General features: G+C 39.1%; 1 protein-coding gene across 1 annotated transcript in view; it reads left to right on the forward strand.

The window, feature by feature from the left end:
• The window catches only part of LOC115412778 (aspartate--tRNA ligase, cytoplasmic-like), a 52982-nt gene that overhangs the window by 15096 nt on the left and 17082 nt on the right, over nt 1-20804 (forward strand). The window contains exons 7-8 of the mRNA XM_030125441.1: nt 11856-11958; nt 16985-17065. Coding sequence (XP_029981301.1) covers nt 11856-11958; nt 16985-17065 — 184 coding nt within the window. The remainder of the gene's footprint in view (nt 1-11855; nt 11959-16984; nt 17066-20804) is intronic.

Consider the following 20804-nt stretch of genomic DNA (forward strand, 5'->3'; position numbering starts at 1 on the left):
GACTGCATTAACACAGACTGTATTAACACAGACTGCATTAACACAGACTGTATTAACACAGACTGTATTAACAGACTGCATTAACACAGACTGTATTAACACAGACTGCATTAACACAGACTGTATTAACACAGACTGTATTAACACAGACTGTATTAACAGACTGCATTAACACAGACTGCATTAACACAGACTGTATTAACACAGACTGTATTAACAGACTGCATTAACACAGACTGTATTAACACAGACTGCATTAACACAGACTGTATTAACACAGACTGTATTAACACAGACTGTATTAACACAGACTGTATTAACATAGACTGCATTAACATAGACTGTATTAACATAGACTGTATTAACATAGACTGCATTAACACAGACTGCATTAACATAGACTGTATTAACACAGACTGCATTAACACAGACTGTATTAACACAGACTGTATTAACATAGACTGTATTAACATAGACTGTATTAACACAGACTGCATTAACATAGACTGTATTAACACAGACTGTATTAACAGACTGTATTAACATAGACTGCATTAACATAGACTGTATTAACACAGACTGCATTAACACAGACTGTATTAACACAGACTGTATTAACATAGACTGTATTAACACAGACTGTATTAACACAGACTGCATTAACACAGACTGTATTAACACAGACTGCATTAACACAGACTGTATTAACACAGACTGTATTAACACAGACTGCATTAACACAGACTGCATTAACACAGACTGTATTAACAGACTGTATTAACATAGACTGTATTAACACAGACTGTATTAACATAGACTGTATTAACATAGACTGCATTAACACAGACTGCATTAACATAGACTGTATTAACACAGACTGCATTAACACAGACTGTATTAACACAGACTGTATTAACACAGACTGCATTAACACAGACTGTATTAACATAGACTGTATTAACATAGACTGCATTAACATAGACTGCATTAACATAGACTGTATTAACACAGACTGTATTAACACAGACTGTATTAACACAGACTATATTAACAGACTGTATTAACACAGACTGTATTAACAGACTGTATTAACATAGACTGCATTAACATAGACTGTATTAACATAGACTGTATTAACACAGACTGCATTAACACAGACTGTATTAACATAGACTGTATTAACATAGACTGCATTAACATAGACTGTATTAACACAGACTGTATTAACAGACTGTATTAACATAGACTGCATTAACATAGACTGCATTAACATAGACTGCATTAACATAGACTGCATTAACATAGACTGTATTAACATAGACTGCATTAACACAGACTGTATTAACAGACTGTATTAACACAGACTGCATTAACACAGACTGTATTAACACAGACTGTATTAACAGACTGCATTAACACAGACTGTATTAACACAGACTGTATTAACAGACTGCATTAACACAGACTGTATTAACACAGACTGCATTAACATAGACTGCATTAACACAGACTGCATTAACATAGACTGCATTAACATAGACTGTATTAACCCTCTGCCGTCTGTATGTCAGACCCATGAACACGTGGTGAATAGACTTCCTCTCTTCCTTCTTACTGCTCTGTTCAGACCGTACATGCTCTGTGTGATGTGATTTCAGTTAACTGTTGCCTAATTGGTCTGGCAGTAGTGTTTGTTTTTTTGTGACAGGCCTCCTAAGAAATGCTGAGAAATCCAGGGCTGTGTTATTCCACCTTTAGCTTTGTTATTGTCGCAGGGTTCAAATGAGCGCACGTACTTATTTCTCATTCTCTTACATGCATATGCAATTAAAAGACGCTCAAAACCTGAACTAAATCTGTTCAAAAGGTTCAAATCACTGTTTAGTGTGACCTCTGACCCCATGAACAGAAGCAGCATAACCTGGTAGACCCATCTGATGTGTGTGGAATGAAACCTGGTAGAAAACAAAAGAAAATGAATGTCATAGATCTGATAAAGTCTGAACTAAAGGGTTAAAGACGTTAAATTCAAAGGGAGGTCACACTAATGTAAATACGCCGCCTTTGGTTTATAGAAGCTGTTTTTACCCTGAAACGTCTGTTTTCGCTGCTGTTCCGACTTCACACACGTCAGATTGGATCTAAATACACAGACAAATGCATGTGTGTGGACATTAGAACTTCACTAAACCAACTAACATCATGTTGGGACTTTGACACAATACTGTGTTTATTGATGTTTAATGTTGTTGAAGAAGTGAAAGTATTGGAGTTTGTGAAAAACACATTACATACAAAACGAAAAAACAACTGCGTTCCCATGTTTCTGATAGGATCTCTGTAGTTTAACAGCTGGATCAGTGCCCTACCTACTGGGATTGTTTGTATGTTTCTACAGTAGCATCCAATGATGTTTGACCTGCCACCGCTGATAACACCCACTGGAAATTAAAACTTCCAAACAAAACTGCACGTTCACGGATTCAGATCCAACCAAAGTGAACATCAGTGTCACAAATTAAAGTTTCATCTGTCATTTATCAAATAAACTAATTTTTTAGCTTCAGAACTCTGTTTTATGGAACTGTTTACAACATTTTAGTATCGCTGGAAAAAAAAAGTTATAATCAATATAAAATGAAACCTAAAAAGGACTCATATATGTAAATGCACTATTAACTATAATAATAATATTTGCTCAGACTCATATATGTAAATGCACTATTAACTATAATAATAATATTTGCTCAGACTCATATATGTAAATGCACTATTAACTATAATAATAATATTTGTTCAGACTCATATATGTAAATGCACTATTAACTATAATAATAATATTTGTTCAGACTCGTATATGTAAATGCACTATTAACTATAATAATAATATTTGTTCAGACTCGTATATGTAAATGCACTATTAACTATAATAATAATATTTGTTCAGACTCGTATATGTAAATGCACTATTAACTATAATAATAATATTTGTTCAGACTCGTATATGTAAATGCACTATTAACTATAATAATATTTGTTCAGACTCGTATATGTAAATGCACTATTAACTATAATAATAATATTTGTTCAGACTCTTATATGTAAATGCACTATTAACTATAATAATAATATTTGTTCAGACTCATATATGTAAATGCACTATTAACTATAATAATAATATTTGTTCAGACTGGTATATGTAAATGCACTATTAACTATAATAATAATATTTGTTCAGACTCATATATGTAAATGCACTATTAACTATAATAATATTTATTCAGACTCATATATGTAAATGCACTATTAACTATAATAATAATATTTGTTCACACTCGTATATGTAAATGCACTATTAACTATAATAAGAATATTTGTTCAGACTCATATATGTAAATACACTATTAACTATAATAATAATAATATTTGTTCAGACTCATATATGTAAATGCACTATTAACTATAATAATAATATTTGTTCAGACTCATATATGTAAATGCACTATTAACTATAATAATATTTATTCAGACTCATATATGTAAATGCACTATTAACTATAATAATAATATTTGTTCACACTCGTATATGTAAATGCACTATTAACTATAATAAGAATATTTGTTCAGACTCGTATACGTAAATGCACTATTAACTATAATAATAATATTTATTCAGACTCGTATATGTAAATGCACTATTAACTATAATAATAATATTTGTTCAGACTCGTATACGTAAATGCACTATTAACTATAATAATAATATTTGTTCAGACTCGTATACGTAAATGCACTATTAACTATAATAATATTTATTCAGACTCATATACGTAAATGCACTATTAACTATAATAATAATATTTGTTCAGACTCATATACGTAAATGCACTATTAACTATAATAATAATATTTATTCAGACTCATATACGTAAATGCACTATTAACTATAATAATAATATTTGTTCAGACTCGTATATGTAAATGCACTATTAACTATAATAATAATATTTAGTCAGACTCATATACGTAAATGCACTATTAACTATAATAATAATATTTGTTCAGACTCATATATGTAAATGCAGTATTAACTATAATAATAATATTTGTTCAGACTCATATATGTAAATGCACTGTTAACTATAATAATATTTGTTCAGACTCATATGTAAATGCTCTATTAACTATAATAATAATATTTGTTCAGACTCATATATGTAAATGCACTATTAACTATAATAATAATATTTGTTCAGACTCGTATACGTAAATGCACTATTAACTATAATAAGAATATTTGTTCAGACTCGTATACGTAAATGCACTATTAACTATAATAATAATAATTTTTCAGACTCGTATACGTAAATGCATTATTAACTATAATAATAATATTTATTCAGACTCATATATGTAAATGCACTATTAACTAAAATAATAATATTTGTTCAGACTCGTATACGTAAATGCACTATTAACTATAATAATAATATTTGTTCAGACTCATATATGTAAATGCACTATTAACTATAATAATATTTATTCAGACTCATATATGTAAATGCACTATTAACTATAATAATAAGATTTGTTCAGACTCATATATGTAAATACACTATTAACTATAATAATATTTGTTCAGACTCGTATATGTAAATGCACTATTAACTATAATAATATTTGTTCAGACTCATATATGTAAATACAGTATTAACTATAATAAGAATATTTGTTCAGACTCATATATGTAAATGCACTATTAACTATAATAATAATATTTGTTCAGACTCATATATGTAAATGCACTATTAACTATAATAATAATATTTGTTCAGACTCGTATATGTAAATGCACTATTAACTATAATAATAATATTTGCTCAGACTCGTATATGTAAATGCACTATTAACTATAATAATAATATTTGCTCAGACTCGTATATGTAAATGCACTATTAACTATAATAAGAATATTTGTTCAGACTCATATATGTAAATGCACTATTAACTATAATAAGAATATTTGTTCAGACTCATATATGTAAATACACTATTAACTATAATAATAATAATATTTATTCAGACTCATATATGTAAATGCACTATTAACTATAATAATAATATTTGTTCAGACTCATATATGTAAATGCACTATTAACTATAATCATAATATTTGTTCAGACTCATATATGTAAATGCACTATTAACTATAATGATAATATTTGTTCAGACTCATATGTAAATGCACTATTAACTATAATAATAATATTTGCTCAGACTCATATATGTAAATGCACTATTAACTATAATAATAATATTTGTTCAGACTCATATATGTAAATACACTATTAACTATAATAATAATATTTGTTCAGACTCATATATGTAAATACACTATTAACTATAATAATAATATTTGTTCAGACTCATATATGTAAATACACTATTAACTATAATAAGAATATTTGCTCAGACTCATATATGTAAATACACTATTAACTATAATAAGAATATTTGTTCAGACTCATATACGTAAATGCACTATTAACTATAATAATAATATTTGTTCAGACTCATATATGTAAATGCACTTTTAACTATAATAAGAATATTTGTTCAGACTCATATACGTAAATGCACTATTAACTATAATAAGAATATTTGTTCAGACTCATATATGTAAATGTACTATTAACTATAATAATAATATTTGTTCAGACTCATATATGTAAATGTACTGTTAACTATAATAAGAATATTTGTTCAGACTCATATATGTAAATGTACTATTAACTATAATAAGAATATTTGCTCAGACTCATATATGTAAATACACTATTAACTATAATAAGAATATTTGTTCAGACTCATATACGTAAATACACTATTAACTATAATAAGAATATTTGTTCAGACTCATATACGTAAATGCACTATTAACTATAATAATAATATTTGTTCAGACTCATATATGTAAATGCACTATTAACTATAATAATAATATTTGTTCAGACTCATATATGTAAATACACTATTAACTATAATAATAATAATATTTGTTCAGACTCATATATGTAAATGCACTATTAATTATAATAATAATATTTGTTCTTGTATCATTTATATTTTCAGTCTTTGAGTCTGTTGAACTAATTCTTCAACAGTACATGAATGTCCAAAGGTTCTGTCCAATCCAATTATTAGTCCAATATTCTCTGCTATTCTCTGTATATATATCACTTCAGTTGTAATATGTCTGTTCATTAAAAGTTTATGATCATATTTGTGTTCATCCAAACTGATCATTTCCACATATTGATCCAATATTGATCCCAGTTGTAGTTTATCATCAGAGCTAAAGCCTGTGTTTAATTTTGGATCCATTTATGATGAGAACAGCATGTTTTATACATTTGAATAAAGTCAATAAAATGATGTTCATTTTCAGTCCCCATGTCACGAACCAGGAATTTCAGTATTTTGACCCTTAAATGTTCTTTGTGTCAGTTTGTCCCATGTGTCATGTGACAGTCCTTCCTCAGATCTGTTCATACATGGATTAAACAGATCAGTTCTGTGGTTTAAACACAGACACTGTTGAACAGGACATGGGTCCATGTGGTACCACTGGATCTGGACCAAATCTGGAAATGCAATGCTTTTTAAAGTGTATACGAATAAAATGCTTATGCACAATATGGGACATTTTAATAAACCATACATTTATCACCATTTCTTCTACAAATCAAGGCTTTTCTCATAATACTAGAATAAACAATAGAATTAGATTAAAACTAACCCAGTGAATTCCTCAAAATGCTAATAAACCTACAACTACTGAAATTAAAGAAGAAATTAAAGAAAAACTAAAAGAAAAAAGAAAACTATATCCTAATGAAATCTTTGAAATAATATGATTTCTAACCAAACGGCTGTTTCACAGAAACGGTAAAGAAACGTGTATGAATCAGTTGTTTTCCTCAGTGACTCATACAGACTGTTTCTCATTCCCCACATCATTTAGGACGGAGTAAAACAGCGTCTGCAAACGGCCAACACTTGTCATCTAGAATTGCATTTACCAACCATGGCTACAATTCATTTTCATTTCCTCTAATAAATGTATGAGAGAATAAAATAACAAGTATTCAGTTGTGTCAGATTTATGGAAAAACACGAAAAGCCTAATGAAAGAACTGAATAATAAACATCTGAGTTTATTTAAACACCTGCCTGAGTCGGATGTAAACAAATGAAAGCTACTAAATGTTTGAATACCAGAGTGTGCATAAATTACCATTTTACACACATTAATTAGTCCGCTGTTTGGAAATGAGACCCACACAGCCGCACTCTGGCTTTTTGAAGTATGTGGAGATTTCAGGAAAACTAAACCCAAACACATAAAGTTTTTCTAATGAGTCTGAGGTCAGCGGCGCTCCGACCCACATGCTGACCTCTGCAGCGCTAACGTGGTGACCCCCCCTCTGTTAGAAGTGTCAGAACCCCCCGACCGCAGTCTGGCTCCTGTGAGCGGCGACGGTTTAGATTCAGCCTCGGTTCTGTCCTCCTGCAGCGTCATGGAACGGAACAGAGGATGCTGAGCACACAGATGGGAGCGTTTGTTCTTCATATGGTCGGAGTGTTTGAAAGCAGATGATGGAGGATTTTTTCACATGAGTTCAGCATCTACGCTGTATGGACCAGAGTCTGTAGACCCGTTGAATCCAGGGGTTTCTTTTCTAACAGGGCTCTGGGATCCAAAACAATAATGACTAATGTCAGAATATAGTCTTATATTATGGGATAAATATCAGTGCATTGGTTCGTTTGGGTTCAATTATTCTCTTTGTTTCTAAAATGACTCTCAGATGGTTTGGACTGAATTTAGATCAACATTGATTTAGTTTTTTTTTTGTTGATGACTATTTTAAATGTTCTTCCTCTAAATGTCGATAACATTTTTCATGCTCTGACTGTAAATAATAATTTTCTTCCTCATCTAATCATCTACTTTCATCACATCTGACTTAAACTTTAAGGAAATATTGATGTTTGTGTGTCCGATCCTCATGAACAGGACATCTGACAGCTGGAGACATGATGTGTCCACATATTTATGTCCATGTAGCTGATAAACACCAATATTTTACTATAGTTTAATGGTAGATTTTTCTTCCTCAGTCAGATGTGATGAAAATAGATGGAAATTATTATTTACAGTCAGAGCAGGAAAAATATTTGAGACATTTAGAGGAAGAACACTGAAAATCAGAGTCATGGAGAAAATAAAACAGACTAAGTCAGTGTTGATCTAAATTCAGTCCAAACCACCTGTGAGTCATTTTATAAACAAAGAGAATAATTGAACCCAAACGAACCAATGCACCGATATCTATCCCATAATATAAAACTCTATTCTGGCATTAGTCGGTATTGTTTTGGATCCCAAACCCTGTTAGAAAAGAAACCCCTGGACCCAGCGTGTCCACAGACTGTTGGACACACAGTGGATCTGACACGTTGGGTGACTTATTGAATGTTCTGCACTTCCTTCATTCAGTTCTGCTATATTGTGGTTGGTCAGTTAGTGTTTTGTAATCCATCGCAACCTCACTTCAACTTCCAACAAGTGAAAGTGATGACACAGTTGCCACAGCGACGCGGTCTTACATCAAAACTGAAAAAGGGCCCAGTCATGCTGCAGTGAGAACCACTGGAGTTTCACATCATACATTTACTGTCGAAGAACAGCTGACACCGGCACGGCGCTTCTCTGCACCGCCGCACTTTCACACACTTGGATGTGATGATTGACAAGCGGAGTAAGACCCAGGATTACAAGTAAATCCTGCCATAATCACAGTGAGGCCGCTGATACTGCCGCCCCAGTCTGTGTGTCCCTCATGAGCCCCAGTCCTCCTGGTCTCACTCACACCGTTTCATTAAGATCTGTTCAACCTTTGGTCCACATAAGTACCACGGAGAGTCGGACGCAACGTTGAGGAGAACCGGGGCTGATTTCACATCTGAAACTGAAGAGTGGGTCATCTTATAATAACAGTCGTAGGTGGGTTTGAATTTAATAATTTAAATGTGTTGGTTTAATTAAAGTCTGAACTCTAGATCAGGACATAATTTAGTGTTCGTTACACTAATGTGTTCTTTGGTTTCTGACCGTACAGCCACCTTAAAGCATCTTATTCTAAGGCCACACCCCCACGAACACAACCAGCGTCAACTGATTCAGAACAGAATTAGATCAGATTAGATTAAATTAGATTAGATAAAATGACATTAGATCAGATTTCATTAGATTAGATCAGATTAGATTAGATTAGATCAGATTAGATTAGTTTAGATTGAACTTTATTGATCCCTTGGGCAGAGACTTCAGGAAATGGAGGTTCCAACAGCAGCACAAACACTGAATGTTTACATATAAAATATTACGTACGTTACAGGAGGCGTTTATGACATTGGTCTGATGCGATCACATGATGGCCGCTTTACCACTCCAGGGGAAAATGTGATTACGCCTGGACAGAGCTAGTACCGAATTAAAACAACAATCAGACAAAAACTGCAGGAATATCAGATGACAACTTTTAGTTTTAAACGTAACATGAATCCATCTTTTTTTTGAAGTCGATGTTACATAGTTGTAGAGGGTCAGAGATTCAGTTTCTAAACATATTTTTATTCTTTATGGCCTAATCAGATTACTGTTGTTTACATGATCACTTGAATAATCTGATAACTCCAGAAGTCGGATAATGATTGCAGTGTTAGTGTGCATGTAAACGGGTTCATTGATAAGTCGATCAGTCTCCAGTTCTATTTGTGTTCAGGGGTGAAATGGTACTATCACTGGTGTGACCCGTGGCCCTGGAGCTTCAGTTTTCCTTGATCCTTGCACTGATGGGGCAGAAGCTGCAGTAAACCCAGGCCTGTCGCTCTCTTCTTGGTACTTGTACCTGGATGGTTCATTCAGAGTGAGAGCAGCCTGTGTTGTTCTCTTTTCCCTCGGCTGCTCTTCTCATCTCCACGTGTCGTCGTCAGCTCTGAGTGTGGGGTTAATCTGTCCTCTGTTTCCCACCTCTGGGGCTCTGCAGCGGAGGTTATTAATGCAGGGATTTATTTATCTAAGGTATCCTTGTAGAGGGGAAGGGCCGCCGTGGCAGCTGTCGAGGGACTGAAGGGCCAGCGCCGTCGACTCCTTTTCGAAGGCTGTGAAAAACCTGGGAAGGCAGATGTGCTTTTGGGTTTGAAAAACCTGCTTTCTCTCACACGCTGTTGTTTTGCACTTGAGTGTCTGATGTGGGTGTCGCCTTCTGAGGGGAATTCTTAACTCTGCAGTTTTTGCTTCTGCCGAGCTCCTGCGTGTACTTTTCTGCTGCTCGCCTTTTTCTTTGTCGGTGGTAGAACTGTGAAGGGATTTTAAAGAAAGGTGTAACAGATCTGTACGTCTTTGTACGGCGCCCTGCTCTGAACAGACTTTACACCTGTCACTATCACCTACTGCACACCCGTTACTCTATTTACTCTGATTTTTATGTCGTTCAGTCACTGTAACACATTTAAACAAAATTTTTATCTTTTTATTTTATGGTATTTGAAGTTTATTGTGTTGTGCTGCTGTACCTTGGGTAATCAATAAACAGGGTTGGTACGGGTGTTTGAAAATGTTGTGTTTTCAAGGCCTGAAAAGTGCTTGGATTTCTAACTGTGATGTGATTTATTGATTTAACTTTAATAATAACTCAAGCCAAAGCTACTTACACAGAGGTGATCCATTTGAAAAATAAAACTTTCCATCCTAAATTAAATTCCCAGGTGTTCTCAGGTCAACTTCAGGGATATTTCATACAAGTGGCTTCCATTTTTTTTGGATAAAACTTTGTGTTCTCCTTTAATTTCTAAACTTTTTGCTTTTATGAAACATAATTTTAGATGTTTATACATAATTCAATGTACATCATTGTGATAAAAATTGAAATAAATAATCCTGAGTATATGTATTCCTGTAGATATGGATTTGACCCCAGAGATAAGGTGGAAATGACCCTTAAAAGTTATTGAAAAGTGCTTGAATTTGACCTTGAACAATATGTACTAACCCTGAATAAAGTATATCTGATGTAATTATCATTTAATTTGTCATTTTCTTTGACATTAAACTCCTAAATCCTTCCTTTGACAGAGTAGGTTCTTTTTAACTTCTCAGATGCAGTGTTATGTCACCAAGGAAGTAAAATGTACAAGAGGTTGTTTTGTGGAAAATTAGGCTGACAGGAATCCTTTTGGGTCCAGGACTAAATTCAAGTCAGTGAAAGAGGAGCCGTTTGTAAAGCAGACGTAAAATAATGGTGTGTGTAAACAGACATGGAGGCGCTCTCCTCCGGCTCGAACCTGTTGTTTTTAGACAGATGTTTGTGTGGAGCTCAGAGTCAGGGGAGCCGGTTTTCGACCACAAGCTGTTGTGAAGTCTTAACTACCCCCCCCCCCTTTAACACATGTCATCGCAGCAGTTCAATTCATAGGATGTGTGATAATTTAAGAAAAAAGTGGCAAACTGTCAAACCACCACTGAACACAAATGAACTCCCCGAGGTCTCACACACACACATAAACACACACACACACACATAAACACACACACATAAACACACGCGCACACACACACACACACACACGCACACTACTGTTCACTTCACACTCACCTGAGAGCTTCACTTAGGTTTATGGAAACATTGTCGTACAGTAAACCTCCCACACAGATGAGTTTGTTTTCTAAGTGCTATCCGTTGTTTACCCCCCCCCCCCCCCCCCCACCCCCCAACTGTCTCCGACAGCATCAACAAGGAGAGCATCGTAGACGTGGAGGCGGTGGTGAGGAAAGTGGAGCAGAAGATCGAGAGCTGCTCCCAGCAGGACGTGGAGCTGCACATGGAGAGGGTGGGTCCGCTTTGACTGCAGACAGTAAACGCACCGCACACACAGTAAACGCACCGCACACACACTGTAAACGCACCGCACACACACACTGTAAACGCACCGCACACACACACTGTAAACGCACCGCACACACAGTAAACGCACCGCACACACACACTGTAAACGCACCGCACACACACACTGTAAACGCACCGCACACACAGTAAACGCACCGTACACACACACTGTAAACGCACCACACACACACTGTAAACGCACCGCACACACACACTGTAAACGCACCGCACACACACACTGTAAACGCACCGCACACACAGTAAACGCACCGCACACACACACTGTAAACGCACCGCACACACACACTGTAAACGCACCGCACACACAGTAAACGCACCGCACACACACACTGTAAACGCACCGCACACACACACTGTAAACGCACCGCACACACAGTAAACGCACCGTACACACACACTGTAAACGCACCACACACACACTGTAAACGCACCGCACACACACACTGTAAACGCACCGCACACACACACTGTAAACGCACCGTACACACACACTGTAAACGCACCACACACACACTGTAAACGCACCACACACACACACTGTAAACGCACCGCACACACACTGTAAACGCACCGCACACACACACTGTAAACGCACCACACACACACACTGTAAACGCACCGTACACACACACTGTAAACGCACCGCACACACACACTGTAAACGCACCGCACACACACTGTAAACGCACCGCACACACACACTGTAAACGCACCGCACACACACACTGTAAACGCACCGCACACACAGTAAACGCACCGCACACACACACTGTAAACGCACCACACACACACACTGTAAACGCACCGCACACACAGTAAACGCACCGTACACACACACTGTAAACGCACCACACACACACACTGTAAACCCACCGCACACACACTGTAAACGCACCGCACACACACTGTACACACACTGTACACACACCGTACACACACCGCACACACACTGTACACACACCGTACACACACTGTACACACACCGTACACACACCGTACACACACCGTACACACACTGTACACACACACCGTACACACACTGTACACACACCGTACACACACTGTACACACACACTGTACACACACTGTACACACACTGTACACACACCGTACACACACTGTACACACACTGTACACACACTGTACACACACTGTACACACACTGTACACACACTATACACACACCGTACACACACTGTACACACACTGTACACACACCGTACACACACACTGTACACACACACTGTACACACACCGTACACACACCGTACACACACTGTACACACACCGTACACACACTGTACACACACTGTACACACACCGTACACACACACTGTACACACACACTGTACACACACCGTACACACACCGTACACACACTGTACACACACCGTACACACACTGTACACACACTGTACACACACACTGTACACACACCGTACACACGCTGTACACACACTGTACACACACCGTACACACACCGTACACACACTGTAAACCAACCGCACACACACACTGTAAACGCACCGCACACACACACTGTAAACGCACCGCACACACAGTAAACGCACCGCACACACACACTGTAAATGCACCGCACACACACACTGTAAACGCACCGCACACACACACTGTAAACGCACCACACACACACCGCACACACAGTAAACGCACCGTACACACACACTGTAAACGCACCACACACACACACTGTAAACGCACCGCACACACAGTAAACGCACCGTACACACACACTGTAAACGCACCACACACACACACTGTAAACGCACCGCACACACAGTAAACGCACCGTACACACACACTGTAAACGCACCGCACACACAGTAAACGCACCGTACACACACACTGTAAACGCACCACACACACACACTGTAAACCCACCGCACACACACTGTAAATGCACCGCACACACACTGTACACACACTGTACACACACCGTACACACACTGTACACACACCGTACACACACCGTACACACACACTGTACACACACCGTACACACACTGTACACACACCGTACACACACCGTACACACACCGTACACACACCGTACACACACTGTACACACACTGTACACACACCGTACACACACCGTACACACACACCGTACACACACCGTACACACACCGTACACACACACCGTACACACACACTGTACACACACCGTACACACACTGTACACACACCGTACACACACCGTACACACACCGTACATACACCGTACACACACACCGTACACACACTGTACACACACCGTACATACACCGTACACACACCGTACACACACTGTACACACACTGTACACACACTGTACACACACCGTACACACACCGTACACACACCGTACACACACACCGTACACACACCGTACACACACCGTACACACACACTGTACACACACCGTACACACACCGTACACACACTGTACACACACTGTACACACACCGTACACACACCGTACACACACACCGTACACACACCGTACACACACCGTACACACACACCGTACACACACACTGTACACACACACTGTACACACACCGTACACACACCGTACACACACTGTACACACACTGTACACACACCGTACACACACCGTACACACACCGTACACACACACCGTACACACACCGTACACACACCGTACACACACACCGTACACACACACTGTACACACACTGTACACACACCGTACATACACCGTACACACACCGTACACACACTGTACACACACTGTACACACACTGTACACACACTGTACACACACCGTACATACACCGTACACACACTGTACACACACCGTACACACACCGTACACACACTGTACACACACTGTACACACACACCGTACACACACCGTACACACACCGTACACACACTGTACACACACCGTACACACACCGTACACACACTGTACACACACCGTACACACACCGTACACACACCGTACACACACTGTACACACACCGTACACACACTGTACACACACTGTACACACACTAAGCTAACACCCAGAGCTGGAGCTCATTCCCTCCCGTTCACTGCAGTTCCACTCAGAAAAACTAAAGGTGTGTTTTCCTGCTCCATCATTTTGAAGACGACAGGTTCATGACTCTCACTACCACGTACACAACATGCATGGACACATAAGCTGGGTTTCCATGACCCTCAGAAATGTACAAAATGTAAACTGGAAACATGGAAACACCGAAATGTCGCAAAAACTGCCAAAGTTCGCAAAAAAGTTTTTCGCTCTCGTGAGGTGGTTTTTTAGTCGTTTGGATTTATTAGTATAGTGTACCAGTGTACTGTAAACACATGGAGTGGTTCTGTCCTGTTCATGTGGTCCTGGTGGTTCTGTCCTGTTCATGTGGTCCTGGTGGTTTTGTCCTGTTCATGTGGTCCTAGTGGTTCTGTCCTGTTCATTGGGTCCTGGTGGTTTTGTCCTGTTCATGTGGTCCTAGTGGTTTTGTCCTGTTCATGTGGTCCTGGTGGTTTTGTCCTGTTCATGTGGTCCTGGTGGTTCTGTCCTGTTCATGTGGTCCTGGTGGTTTTGTCCTGTTCATGTGGTCCTAGTGGTTCTGTCCTGTTCATTGGGTCCTGGTGGTTTTGTCCTGTTCATGTGGTCCTAGTGGTTTTGTCCTGTTCATGTGGTCCTGGTGGTTTTGTCCTGTTCATGTGGTCCTGGTGGTTTTGTCCTGTTCATGTGGTCCTAGTGGTTTTGTCCTGTTCATGTGGTCCTGGTGGTTTTGTCCTGTTCATGTGGTCCTGGTGGTTCTGTCCTGTTCATGGGGTCCTGGTGGTTTTGTCCTGTTCATGTGGTCCCGGTGGTTCTGCTCAGTCCAGTGGTCTCCCCTGTGACCCTGTCCTCAGAACAGGTGGTTCTAGTTGGTTCTGTCCAATAGACACTGGCTTTACTGGAGGTACTGCTTCCCCAGGGCAGGACCAGTCTGGGGACACCAGAGGGTCCAGAACATCACACAGTTCAGTAAACGGTACCTGGGTCACTGGGAAATTCTGGATCCACAACTGGTTGTTGAATTCCTGCTGTCCAATTGTGTCCCATAAATCCATGGTGCGTGTCCATAAATGTGGACTTTTCCTTGGGCCGGTTCTGCGTTCCCTTCTTCTGTAGTTGAAGACAGTTAGTGCAATAGCAGGAGATGAACCGACACTACAGTGGCAACACAGAGGAGGTTCTGATCCAACTGAGTCAAACATCTGCCTTCAACCAGAACCAGAACACAACTAGACAGGACTGGACCACAATGAACACATGTGGACAGACGGGACTGGACTAGAATCACACAGCAGAACAAAACACTGTTCAATGGAAACACCTACAAGGACCAGCTGGACCGGGTCCAAACTGGACCAGCTGGACTGGGTCCAAACTGGACACATATGGGTTTGATTTAAAGTGTCCTTAAACCCAGGTTCTGATCCAGACTGGTCCAGTCCTAAATGCTGTTGGTTGTAGTTTCACAGATACAGTCTGGAGTTAATGATAGAATGGGTTTAAGTCCAGATGAATATTAGTCAGATCTGCTTCAGACACTGTGTGCACATGATAATACATGGACTGGACCGGTTCTGTCAGTGGAACATGTACACATCTGTTGGATAAATGGACACAAACCTACATATATGTGTTAGAACACACCATCAGATATATGTAAAAAATGAACTACACCAGTACTTTGGTCATTATTTTTTAATGAGTCTGATTAAAATCTGTGACATTGAACACACCAAGCGTGGACACAGAGGAGCTGATGACACCTTCTCAGTGTGTCTGTGTCTTTCACTTTGAATTGTTTGTCTTCATTTGAAGTCCGGGGACTTTCCGCTGCCACAGTATGAACTGGAAACTTCGGGGCTTTATTCTGCTCTGACTGTGGATCCTCTTTGTTGGTTTCTCTTGTCAGATTTTCGTCATCAGCCAAGCAGAGCCTCGTCTGCCCCTGCAGCTGGAGGACGCCGTCCGGCCCGATGGAGAAGGGGAAGAGGTAAGAAGGAATGGGGGGGGGGTACGCCACACAGGAAGTGCATCATCACTACAGGGGACACACCAGGGCCAGGGTGCTTCTGCATTATTTAAAACACTGATTCCACAACAGTTTGAGCTCCACACCCACAGAATCCACTTCATGTCTGGTCCAAACCCACATTTATAAAACAACTCCCCCATGAACTGCTGTAATATTTACATTTGACTGAACTGTCGTGTTTGTCTTAAATAATGCTTGTTGAACATCTGTCACACAAAGAAAATGTCAGAAATCACAGACATTCATCAACTAACGAACAGGAAAGCACAGATTCAGATGTTAATGTCACACCAACGCTGGGTCAGAAAGTTAGATTTGTTTCCATCCTTTTCCTGTTGTTTCATGTTTATCTTTTGTTTTTTCTTCTTTTGTGTCATTTTTGTCTTTTGTCGTATTTAATTTGTGTCTTCTTTTGCTCGGTGTTGTTTCTTTACTGCTGTTTTCAGGTCTTTTGTTTTTATCTTGTTGCATCTTCATCATTTCCATCTCGTTCCTTTTCCTTTACGTCCTTTTGTGTCCTTTGTTCTTTTTACTATTGTCACCTTTTTGTGTCTTTTCTGTCATTTCTTTCACGTCGTATCTTTTCATCTTTGTCATTTTCGTCTTGTGTTTTTCTTGTCGTTTTCCTCTTGTTTCTCCTTTCATTTTTCTCCTGTTGGATCTTTTCCGTTGTCTTCTCTTCCTTGTGTTTTTCTTCTTTTTGCTGTGTCATGTCACGTACACCTAAGGCCTGTGTATTTCTCGTGGTTAAGGCGGAGTTAACATTTATAAACTCTCCAAAATCCGCTCTGCTTCTGTATTAATATGTAAAATAAACGGACACATTTGGTTTAGTATTTTCCTGTGACGGTTAGTGATCCGGCTGTGTAACCAGTTTCAGCAGATGTAACGTTCTTTTCTTTTAGTGGAGTTCCTCCTGAACTGCTCTGCTTCAGTCAGATGACAGCTCTGCACTATTGTCATGTAAAGCATCGCATGGTGTCTTTGGTCTGATAAGAGGAATTAGATCCAACGCAGTGCTTTAAATGGGTGTTTCTGAACTGGAAGGTGAAAAGAACCCACTTATGATGCACTAAGACATTTGAGCGTCAGCAGGAGGAGAGGCTGGATGCTCTGCTTGACTGACTGTCAGATTCAGCTAAACAACTCCTCTAATTTATGCCCCATTAGCCTTACCTGGTGTGACTTTGCCCCTTTTTATGCAAACTGTGATTTCACTGCATGGATTTCTAACAGCCAGCTGAGCTCGAGGAGCCTCCTGCATTTCAACTAATGTGTTCTGTGCACCGGCGCCGAATGTTTGGAGAATATTGCAGCCCACTTAAAATTCAATTATATTTCTCACCAATATCTGGGGTGTTGTTTCTGGAGGTGAGGGAAGGTGAGCCCAGTGTTTTTCCCCGTTTGGCTGGAGTTTTGCACCACCAAATGCAATGCCCTTTTGCTTTAACTTCAAATCTGTGCAGATAAATATTGGAGTAGATTTTGTGCTGCAAGCGTTTGCCAATATTATCGAAGCTGAAGCTGTAACCTGAACAAATGTAATTTAAACATTATGAATGCAGTTTAAGACTGGACTGTGGTGGTCCTCCAACATGAATACAGAACTGTATTAGATAGAGCAGACATGCTGGTGCCTTTTCTATTCTGTTTTTATAAGTGGAAAACCTTCATGTTCAAGGTTCCTGCAGAAGGCTTTAGCTCTGTTATTGTCAACATGTCCTAAATGTGGAGAGAGTTCATCAACTTTTGTACTTCCCCAAATCAGATCAAAATCATATTAACAAAAACACTTTACACATATTTATCTGTATTTTGGACGATGAGATGCCACATTAGATCCCTCACATGTGGACAGTTCACATCATTTGGATTCTGTTGTGGGTCTGGTACAGCAGGATCAAAACTTCAGATTTACCACAAACACAGTTCAGAGTTAAACTGAAGTGAAAATACCTTTTTTAAAAGTAACTAACGTGTTGACCTATGGGGAACCCCGGGTTCTAGATCCTCTGATCCAGTTCATTCTTGGTAAATTCCATTCTCATTTTCAGTTGAATAACCTCCCAGCTGACATGTCTGTTTCTGCACAGGAAATCTGACACCATGACAATGTGGCCCTGTTGTTTATCTGTTGCTCGGTAACCCACTTCAGTGATGATTCTGGGATGTTAATGTCAGGCTATTGTATTAAAAATGACTAATATCTCCCAAAATATTGGTCCGATCAACTTACTGTTTTCACTAGTCTGTTCACTGAGCAAAAAGCCAGAAGTATGACAAACTGCAGACCCAGAACCCATGCGGGGCTCCCCCTGGGGCTGCTTTGGTGCTTCTAGATAACCTTGAGCCAATCGCTGGCCTCTGTGGCGGTGACATCCCGTTCGAATGTCTGCCCTGTCAACTTTTACCGGTACTTTCTGTGCGTACCATGGTGACCACGGGTAACAGTTAACCGGGGTTCGATTCCAGAGAGGGAGTCTGAGAAACGGCTACCACATCCAAGGAAGACAACAGGCACGCAAAACTACTGCAGCAGTCAGCTGTGTTCGGACACACACACACACACACACACACACACACACACACACACACACACACATACATACACACACACACACACACACACACACATACACACACACACACACACACACACACATACACACACACACACACATACATACACACACACACACACACACACACATACATACACACACACACACACACATACACACACACACACACACATACACACACACACATACATACACACACACACACACACATACACACACACACACACACATACACACACACACACACACACACACACACACATACATACACACACACACACACACACATACACACACACACACACACACACAGTCCACTTCCCTTTTATAATATTGGTGTAACTTCATCCAAACCTGTCCAAATCACATTGAGTCCGTTTACATTCACACTAATTCTCTGATCATTATCTAATTTCTGGAGTTATCGGATTATTCAAATGATCGTGTAAACGGTATAATCAGATAACAGCAGTAATCTGATTATCAGAAATCAGATTACCACACCTGGATTTCTCCTCATTACTCGATGTCTTTGTGCATGTTTACCCGTTAATCTGATTTATATTTAATTGTCGAAAATGAAAGTGATGTAGTGAAACATGAGCAGAAGACAATATTAGACAGTTTGATGACATTTCTGATTTGGACTAAAACGTTTAAACCAGGTTTTTTCATTATCACATTTCTAAAGTGCATATAAATCTGATTATTACAAATATCTGATGAATCCCGGTTATTGGATTGTTATGGTCATGTGAACAGGCTCGTTGAAGACACTGTGAGACCAACAATTCCAGTTGTTGTCGTAGACTTTGTACAAACCTGCACAATCCGTGTCCAATGACTAGTATTTTATAATGGACTCAAATGAGCCTCATAGCATATTATCTGTGCTTGTTCTGTAGTTCCATTCCATGCGATATCCGACGCTCTGGTATCAGATGAGTCAGTGTCAGCCGATCCAAACAGTGTGGTCAGTGTAGCACAGACAGCTGAAGTGCCGTCGGTGTTGGTGCTGTAGGCCCAGTGCTGCAGCTGCTGGAGCGTCCCAGGCGTTTACTGCAGTGGTTCCACATGTCAGTGGAATCCCAGCAGCCCCGGTCTCCCCCACAGAC

The sequence above is a fragment of the Sphaeramia orbicularis genome, chromosome 21 (genome assembly GCF_902148855.1).
Source record: "Sphaeramia orbicularis chromosome 21, fSphaOr1.1, whole genome shotgun sequence".
Taxonomy (NCBI): Eukaryota; Metazoa; Chordata; class Actinopteri; order Kurtiformes; family Apogonidae; genus Sphaeramia; species Sphaeramia orbicularis.